Source organism: Nansenia antarctica (assembly GCF_963989245.1).
Source record: "Nansenia antarctica genome assembly, chromosome: 4".
NCBI classification, from domain to species: Eukaryota; Metazoa; Chordata; class Actinopteri; order Argentiniformes; family Microstomatidae; genus Nansenia; species Nansenia antarctica.
Window position 1 is genome coordinate 62,307,187 of NC_137689.1, and position 9,913 is coordinate 62,317,099.

Here is a 9,913-nt window from a genome sequence, read left to right on the forward strand (position 1 = left end):
GTCAATTAATTGATATGTTTAACAATGCTACATGTTATAGGGTTCCTTGAACCATTTATAGCATTAGTTCGGAGAATCTCTTTCATATTCAAGAAAAAAATGTATATTGTAACTAGATCGAATCGGAATCGAATCGTGAATCGAATGCTGTGAATCGGAATCGAATCGTTTTGGGAAATCAGTGGCGATACCCAGCCCTAATGCTAAACACACAACATGTTAAACACAAATGTTAAATCTAAAATGTTAAACACAGCAAAAAGTCACAACCACAGGACAGCAAAGTGCTTTCCCCTTCAAACACTATAAAAGAAAGACTAAAGGAAAAGTAAACCAAACAAGAAACAGGTAAAGAAACTAAGAAACCAAGAAACTAAAAGAATGGTTTCAGAGGTGCTGGATGCGTTTGAGTTTCACTCCCATGCGTCGCCGTCATCTGCAGCGCTGGCAGCTGGCTGCTGCCTGGACTCATTATTGGCTGAAGCTCCACCCTGGAGACAAGGAAGAGATTTGAGAGTCATGAACATGTAGTCAGTTAGCCTGGTAAGTGACAGCCAGGGGAGGCAGAAATCAGGACAGGATCATGGTAATTCCAATAAAATCAGCTTGTCATGTTGATTTCTGCCTCCACTGATGACAGCAAGACTGTATTCTGGCAGTTTCAAAAGAGGACCCTGTGAACATGTACAAACCTGACAGGTACTTAGCACCTCTAACTGATAAAGTTATGCTAGTGCAACTTTTCCTGGTAACACAAACACCGCACAGGTGACTCACTCTTCAGTGGAAAACCAGTGCTGAGTTAATGCTAAATGGGATGCTTGGAACGGCCTGACAGACGTCACCAAGTGAAGGTTTAGAGTGGTCCCAGGGATCCATTTGGGATCTCCCCCAGTGCAGAGCCTGATAGATGCTCACCATCCTTGAGTCTGTGGAGGCAAGGTTGAACCCAGAGGTCCCATGGGCACCGGAGGCCGCATCCTCCAACCATTTGGGCACTTCCTGTTGAGCCTGCCAATCGAGTTAGTCATGTTAGAAAATGCATCCTAATCTCAAAATCTGTCCGTTGTCTGAATTACTTGCTAATCCACTCTCCCAGTCCCAATTCTCCATCCTTCTCCCTCAAGTATACACCTCCTCAGCCACTTTAGACGATCGGTCCATAATCTATTGCTTTTACACCATACTGGGAAGTGAACAAGTGCACACTAAGGAGAAACGTAGAGAATTGGGATTGTGGTTGCTGGATTCTGAGTGCTTCCCTATGTCCCTATAGTTTTTCCTGTTAATTGAATCTGCTCTCATCGTTTCTTTCTCAAAATGCATCCTCCCCCTTGATATTGTCTTGGAATGTATGGGGAGAGAAGAAGAGAGGACAGACTTTTGGGTTGCTGCAGTGCTAGCTTAGTGACCTACCCCAGAGAGGATTTTGATCAGACCCGGAGCCAGCTGGCTGTCTGTGTTCGGGTCGTAGAAGGTCACAGCTCTCCCAGTGTTGCCGCAGCGACCCGTCCTCCCTATGCGGTGCACATACTCATCTAGCTGTTTTGGGAGGTCAAAGTTCACCACATGCTGAACGTGTTCGATGTCGAGGCCGCGTGCTGCCACAGAGGTGGCCACCAGGACGGGACACCTGCCCGCGCGGAAGTCTGCCAGCGCCTGCTCTCGCTCCTGCTGCTCACGGTCTCTGTTGATGGTGAGAAGACGGTAAATGCCAAGCACTACGACCAGACTGAGACCTCATTGAAGTTGAGATTTGAAACTCTATACCATATTATTTCCACCTTTGTGTAAATGTATGAAATCCTTTACCTAAGCCTAATCGCAGTTAAGATACTACATTGCTCTTATATCAAGTCTGATACTTCTCACATGAATGAGGCTACTAGAATCTAGATCCATTGCATCGAATAAAAATCATTCAAATATGGTCATCATCACAGTTCCTTGAAGTGAAGCCTGGCTCCAGGATGAACTACCCATGAATACTAGTAGTAGAAACCTTCTCCTGACAGAGAACACCTACCCATGAATACTAGTAGTAGGCACCTTCTCCTGACAAAGGTACGTGGCGATGAAGTCAGCCCTCCTCTTCGTCTCCACAAATACCATGGTGCGCTCCGTTCCTTACAGAAACAAAACCCATTTCAGACATCACGTTCAAGTTCCCCAAACACAGATGAATTGACACTAGTCCTGGACTAGTCCTATCACACTTTCTATAGAAAATATCCATTGAAGAACCTTTTTAGTTTTTTATTACTTAATCTGTGTCTGGGAAACCTGTCTTAAAGGATCAACTATTCATGAGAATTATGATTGAAATACAGGGGAGGCAGAAATTGAAGGACAGGCTCATGGTAATGCATGGAATAGAACAGGCTGTATGGTGAGGTGTGGACAGTCACCTGTAGTCTTGAGTATCTCCAGGAGCTTGTGCCTCTTGTCATACTGAGTAACCTCTACGATCACCTGCTCCACGTCACTGCAGGCTGCGCCGACCATCCCCACAGCCAGGAACAGGTAATCAGTCTTCAGGAAGTCAGCAGCTATCCTATAGAACCACAAATCCTTTTCTTCATCCTCAATGCAACAATATATGCATTCTCAGACAGATCACTACATTCAATATAAATACTTCCACACAACCATCATCTCTGCTGTTCATAATAAGTTTATCTGCAGTAAACTTCAGTTATTTCCACAAACATGAGAGAGAGAGAGAAAGACCTACATCTGGATGTCAGTTGGATAGGTTGCACTAAACATCAGTGTATTGCGGTCCTCCTTGGGGGGCATGCCTGGAGACCCAACCAGCTTACGCATATCAAGCTCAAAGCCCATGTCCAACATCCTGTCTGCCTCGTCCAGGACCAGGTAACGCAGCTTACTCAGACCCACCTGGGGGAGAGAGAGAGGGTTGTATTATTCCAGAAGGAGTAACCAACTCCAATGAAGTGCTCTAGTTGTACAACTATACATAAAGGACAGTCAGTTATAGCAGTTGGTTAAATAATAATAATAACTTTTATTTGTATAGCACTTTTCCTGCAAACGTTGCAGCTCAAAGTGCTCCAATCATTATATAATCATAATTTAATTATTTAGGCAATATTAAAAAGATGGGTTTTCAGTCTTGACTTGTATTTGCTGAGTAACTGGCAGTGCATTCCACAATTTGGGTGCATAAAATGAGAATGCAACCTCACCAAATCTCTTCTTTTGTAGATGTGGTACACAGAGAAAACAAGCATCAGCAGACCTGAGAGCTCTATTGGGCTGATATGCTAGCAAAAGGTTTTTCAGATATTCTGGTGCTGTGCCAGCAGTGAGAGCTTTATAAACAAGCAGAATGATTTTGAAATCTATTCTGAACTTAACAGGAAGCCAGTGTAGTCTCTAAAATAGGAGTTATATGAAAAAAAGCACATGATATGGTAGGATAGATAGAACTAAAGGCATATTGATCACCTGCCACCAACTGCTCTCATACGTTAAACAATACGTGTACAATAGCGTGTACTGCAGGTCAGATGAGGTACAGTAGATGAGGTTACCTTCCCTTTTCCAATGATGTCCAGCAGTCTCCCCGGGGTTCCACAGAGCACGTTGCAGCCCTTCTGCACCTCTGTTATGGTGTGTCGGGTGCTGATGCCCCCATAGACCACTACAGGGCGCACACACGTCCTGCAGAGGAGAGGGACAATGTTGTCACATCATTTTTAGTTCCTTTGGGCAAAACAACATTCACGCTTTGCTGAAAATGTGGCATTCATCCTAGAACTGGGGAATGTTCAGGACACTTTGTAAAACTCTGTAACGTTTTATAACACATTCTAGAAGGGCTGCCCTCCTTACCCGAAAGCGAACTTCCTGGCCTCAAGCCAGATCTGGACGATGAGCTCCCTCGTGGGAGCCACGATGATGGCCTCTGGTTCCTGCACCTCACTGAACCTGCTGGCTGCCACACCGTCCGCCATCAGCTTCTGCAGGATGGGCAGCAGGAACGCAGCCTGGGGAGCGGTTTACAGCAAAACAATCATTAGTCCCTTACAGATTGTTGTTGTCAATTGTATTCATTGATTTGTCTGCGCAAAGAGAGAAAATTAAGGCAATTGTGCAGGGTGCACTTGAATTCAAAACATGTTGATAAAACATGCTAGAGCCAAGAGTTAATGATAGATGACATTAATGACATCCAAAATATTGGAACACACAATATATAGAACATTTTTGTGTAGATTGTAGAAGGCGACTCACTGTTTTTCCAGAGCCGGTCTGGGCACAGGCCATGAGGTCTCTGCCGGCTAAGATCATGGGGATGCCATGCTTCTGCACCGGGGTGGGCTTCACATAGCCAGACTTGGTGACGTTCCTGTTCAGAGAATCACACAGGGCAGCCTCTTCAAACGTCTGGGGGGACAGAGATGGGGGGACAGTGTTACGGTCTCTCAATTTACCTTCAGATCATACAACAATTCACAGACAAACAAGCAAATGTAAACCATTCAAGACAATTTGTGAAAATTGGTTAAAAAAAAATTTGCTCATCAGGTAGTGAAAGTCATCAACTGAGGCAACATGAAGACACCAGGAAGGAACTCACCAGGATGGCTTTGGGGGGGTTGCTGCCACTGACATCCACCAGGATGTTGTCATACTTGTCAAAGTTGATGCCCGTTTCAAACTGAGCGAAGACATCAGATTCCTCTTCAGAAGGGGTGGGGGGCACATAGGTCACCCTTGGAGGTGCTAAGGAGGGAGGGGAGGCACAGGTCACCCTAGAAGGTCCTAAGGGAGGCCTTAGATACTCCGAAACTCCTGCTTAGCTAGACCACCCAGGAGAGACGGTTTACAGTAGAAGAGAAAGTTTGCAATATTTAGAGCCCATGGCCATCAGGTATGAACATACTGACCATCAGCATCACCGTCTCCTCCCTCACCATCCCAGGAGCCTGATGTGGGAAACAGGTCTCAATAAGACGGCAACAAAAAACATGTTTAAGTAAGTAAGCCTTGCACACAAGTAGGGCAGGAGCCCATCTCTCCTGTCAACCAGGGAAGCAGAAATTAGAGGACAGCTCATTTCAGGGTTCTCCCCAAACAATGCAAGAGTGGCTGGGCCACCTTGTCAACAAATCATGTTATGCTTTCGACAAATCAATCATGACCATTCATTGATAAGGTAATATCTCAAAGACAGAACCTTTGGAGAACACTTCTTCGTCTCTTCCACGGTAGCCTGAGGAGAACAAAGACAAGACACACTCTAAGGAGATGGACTTGTGCGGCAAGGCAGTTTCATCCAACACTCTAACCCCATGTCCTCAGACATCAATGGAAATTCCTGGTAAAATAAAAGGTTTTAAAAAACACACAAAACGCCTACTGAATTACCTCCTCCACCGAAGCCTCCTCTTCCACCTCCATCTTCACCATCTGAAACCAGGAAATCACGTTTGAGATCACACCCATCAGCAACTCAACTAGTACATTCTTATGAGCATAGTTGGTGTTCATCTTCACAGATTAACCAAGCATCTGCGTGTGCCTGTATCAGGTGTGTGACATGTTTGTTCTTCATCAGTCATGGAGCTAACAGAACATTCTAGAAGGGGAGATCAGTGAGGGCAGAAATCAGGAGATGGAAGGAGGAATGGGGTGTTCCTCATTTCACTGTCACCAGCCGTGCAGAATCAATGTACCTCTAGAACGGAAGCCTCCTCTGCCCCCACGACCTCCTCTGCCACCTCCAAAACCTGAGGGGAAATAGCAGAAGTGAGGAGAATTCAATGGCTTACCGCCATTACACCCCCAGGGTTCTCCCCAAACAATGTAAGAGTGGCGCTGCGCCATGGTGTGAACTTGGCAACAGAGCACTTTATCCTACAGTATACGAAAACCATCATACCTTTTTCATTGATGTCATCACCATCCCCTGTAAAACAGAAAAGTGTTTTGCAGCAAGTCTTATCACAAAGAAGCATGTCAGACAATGGGAAATCAACACATTAAGAGACACATAGGAAAGAATGATAAACTGAATATACCACTTCTGAATCCACCTCTTCCGCCCCCTGTTAAGACAACAGGACATTACATTACATTATTTCAGGGTTTAGAAGCATTCAATTGTCAAGCAATGGTTTACTTTGGTGGTTTTATTTACTGAGAAAGGGTCTCAACCCGGGGGGTCATGTTTATGGACTTCAATCTTTTGGGAAACAGTATGACCTCTGATATTAATTTAATTTTGCCATTTAGCAGACGCTTTTATCCAAAGCGACTTACAATTACGAATTACAGGGACATTCCCCCTGGAGTAACTGAGGGCTAAGTGCCTTACCCAAGGGCACACTAGTAGTGGTGTGGCTTCAGGCGGGATTTGAACTCACAACCTTCGGATCACAAGTCCAACTCACTATCCACTAGACCACCACTACCCCTATCAGTCAACACTTACCTTTGTTCCCATTCTCATCGGTGCTCCCTGTTCAGAAGAAAACACGCATTCAGCCAGAGTAAAGCAACATCTCTCAATTATCATACTACATATAATGGAATTTTGTTGAGTCTTACTAGCTACAATTGCAACTCAAGATTGGCTTGAATGTCTTTCTGTAACTAGTCTGTTTTTCTTAATATAAAAAACACAAAGTACAAAATGGCTTTATAAAAAAACACTCTTTATATTAGGTACTAAATGTAACCACCTGAAGCAAAGCATTTGAAGCTTCCGCCTCCTCCCCTAGCTCCTCTGCCTGTGGAAGAGTAGACAGGAGGTTCAGATCAGCATAACAGCCCATCTAGCGATCATTCATCCCAGAAATTCAGATGCCTATTCAATTGGTAAACGTTTGATTTACCACCTGGATGGAATTTACATTACCGGTACCTTTTAATTGGCTCAGTGCAAACTCTACCCAACCAGCCACTGGCAGAGCTTAACAACCATGCCTATAGAACTTACCACTACCACCAAAGCCTCCTCTACTGTTCCTGGACACACCGTTATCTAAACACACCAATGAAATCCAATCAGCTGATCTTATACATCTTAAATTGTACCTTATAAGATGACAAACATGGTAGATGACAAGTGGAATTCACCTAATAGTTACATTTCAACTTAAATGGGGTACCATCAATCGGGCAGTCCCAAGCATCACAGTTAGCATATACCATATGAAACAGGCACCATCTTACCATTCCAGCTTCTAGTATAGTATCCAATATAATAACTGTTCTGTTTCATGAGCTTGTTCCATTGACTGGGAGAGAACACTACATGCTTAGTCTTTAAAACGAGGAAGTAATTCCTTCACTATTCTGTGTATGTCTATGACACCTGTGAACTTGTTACCTCTGCCTGTGTGATAAGGAACCACCAGACTATTGATTATTAACACACATCTTAAAGATAACTTACCATTACTGGTACTGATAGTAGCACCCTGCAAATAGATAGTGTGATTGTGAGGACATTTTTCATTTTACTCATATCAAATAGTCTGTGTAACCTGATAAAGCTAATGCTCAGGTGGTAAATTACCTCGTTCCATTCGTCCATGATTGGCTTGTGAAGGGATTAGCTGTAGTAAAAGAATGAAGGTGTCAAAGCAACAAATCTTTAGGGATGAATTCTACTTATCATCTTAGGCAATTAGGCAGAGGAATACATTGATAGAGCAGTTATACATCACCTCCCTGTCATCAGAACGATCACACCCCCTTTTGGGTGGTAGAAGTGTAGAAGTTTGACTGGCGGTCAATGTAAATGTGTGGTCTTTGCTACTTTAATCTGATAAAATAAGAAAACTGTATTGCTTTTTAGATATTAGGATCTCAAATCCGCTACAGGTGTCATAACCCTAACCCATATCCTGTCATAAAAAACTACCTTATTGAATCTCCAGGTAATGTATTTCTGACACCCATCACTTTTGCTGTCGTTAACTCATTGACTGCCATTATAAATTAGTAACGTTGACTGCCAAAGACGCCATTTGAAAAACCAGATACTTTATTTTTCTGTTTTGGTAGTCTGTCCAATGTCACACTTGCCCTTCTCCACCGGCACTAGTTTTGGATCTAGCTGGCTGTTCATTATTTTGATGATAAATTGTAGATAGCTAGCTATAACATCTTCATGAGTCATCTACGTTTCTACATCTCCGTCGAATACTACACAGCAGAGTTCGACGCTTGAGTTTTTACAACGCGCAACTGCCAGAAAAACATACCGGCATATACAGTAAATCGATATTGTCGAACCCTATATATATATACACACACACACACATACATAACCATACAGGCTAAATACTGATTAACAGTTCATCACTGTAACCCTCCCCCTCCCCCCTACGCAAAACGTGTCCACCGCGTGTTCTGATAATGGACATGTCCGGACAGCCCACAAGGGGGGTTGAATAGCTGTAGAATGTCGATTGGTTTCACGGCTACATTATTGTCATAGTGCAGCATTTGGAATATATTTTATACATAACTAGCTAGATGTGATAGCTTGGTAGCTTACAAACAATTATAGCGCGTTTTCCGAATGCGGACGATCGACCCTTACCTAGCATCTAATTGGAAAGAGTCCGAATTGTCCAACTACCGAATAAGTCCACTTGACGAACTGTTTTACCTATCAAATACATCACTAGTTATGTTTAATGACCTATATGTAATATATGACCTATATTTAATGACCGTATACCAGCCGCTAATGACGAAAGCTCTAATGAATAGCAACTAAGCTAACGAAATGCTAACGCTAACACAGCTAGCTCAATGACAGTGCACACACCGTTTAAAGCAAGATTAATTCAATAACATAATTGCAGCACGTGAGATATTAACACATTCATATGTTAAATTGATAAGATATTAAAATGTCTTCCATACATTGTGGAAGGCTTTCCGCGGTGTCTTGGGCCTGGCAGTTCAATTTAAGACTCTCGTCGGTCTGGGCGGTGAGCAGCGAACAGGTTGATGGTCGGAGAGAAAAGAAAGACTCGACGTCTGTGGAGTTGTGACCTGGAGTGTCTAGGACCGGAGCGGGAAGGAGTCACGTGAGAGGAAACAGGACCCGTGTAATTTGCACTTCTGAAAAAAACACGCAATTAACTCCGTTATCATTGAAAATGTGAGATAGTTCAACAGTTTACAACAACATTTAAGTTTTGCCCATATACATGCACCTTTAATTCATGGATACCTATATTACCGGTATATCTTGTATTTTTATTAATTGCTGTGCAACACATTGTCTCTGAATATGTATCTGAAAATAGCAGCTATGGAGTCCATAAGGAGCCTATCATTTACTGTATCTTTTAGCTCAACTTCATACTTTTATTTTTATTTTTATTCAGTAAACTGTTTCGGAACTACTTGACTGTGCTACTTAATGAGTCAATTGCGTAGTCAGTGGCAGGTGTGAGAGATGAGTAAGTGGTGGCTTGCCTCAGGCATGAATCTAACCACCCCAAATCAAACAACCAACCGAACTGATCTTGAACCAGTTTATTAAGACGCCACCAGATCATCGCTCATCAAAGACACAGTAGGCTAATTATGGACTCTATAGATGCTATTTTCAGATAACTAAATTAAGAGACAATGTGTTGCACAGCAACAGTTAACAAAATACAAGATAGAATATAGGTAGCCTATCCATAAATTAAGGTGCATGTATATGGGCAAACTTTAATTTGGTTGTAAACTGTTGAACTATCTCACGTCTTAACGGAGTGAACACGTGATTCCTTCCCTGTTATTCCTGGTCGTGGACGATTCTGTCTTTCTGACTTTCTCAGCCTGCTCGCTGCCACATCCAAGACCGTCAAGACACTGCGGAAAGTGTTGCGTAATGTATGGAAGACATTTTATCAAATTACATATA

At 43.0% G+C, this 9,913-nt stretch overlaps 1 protein-coding gene across 1 annotated transcript; it reads right to left on the bottom strand.

The window, feature by feature from the left end:
• Positions 1-413: 413 nt before the first annotated feature.
• Positions 414-6,475, bottom strand: LOC308156221 (putative ATP-dependent RNA helicase DDX4; the record flags this gene model as incomplete). The annotated part of the gene is made up of 15 exons (XM_080529574.1): positions 414-491; positions 919-1,011; positions 1,417-1,687; positions 2,027-2,126; positions 2,409-2,554; positions 2,735-2,901; positions 3,558-3,687; positions 3,859-4,013; positions 4,261-4,413; positions 4,607-4,752; positions 4,913-4,955; positions 5,207-5,242; positions 5,398-5,439; positions 5,706-5,759; positions 6,464-6,475. 15 exons carry the CDS (start codon positions 6,473-6,475, stop codon positions 414-416), a joined length of 1,626 nt encoding a protein of 541 aa, XP_080385700.1.
• Positions 6,476-9,913: the final 3,438 nt, after the last annotated feature.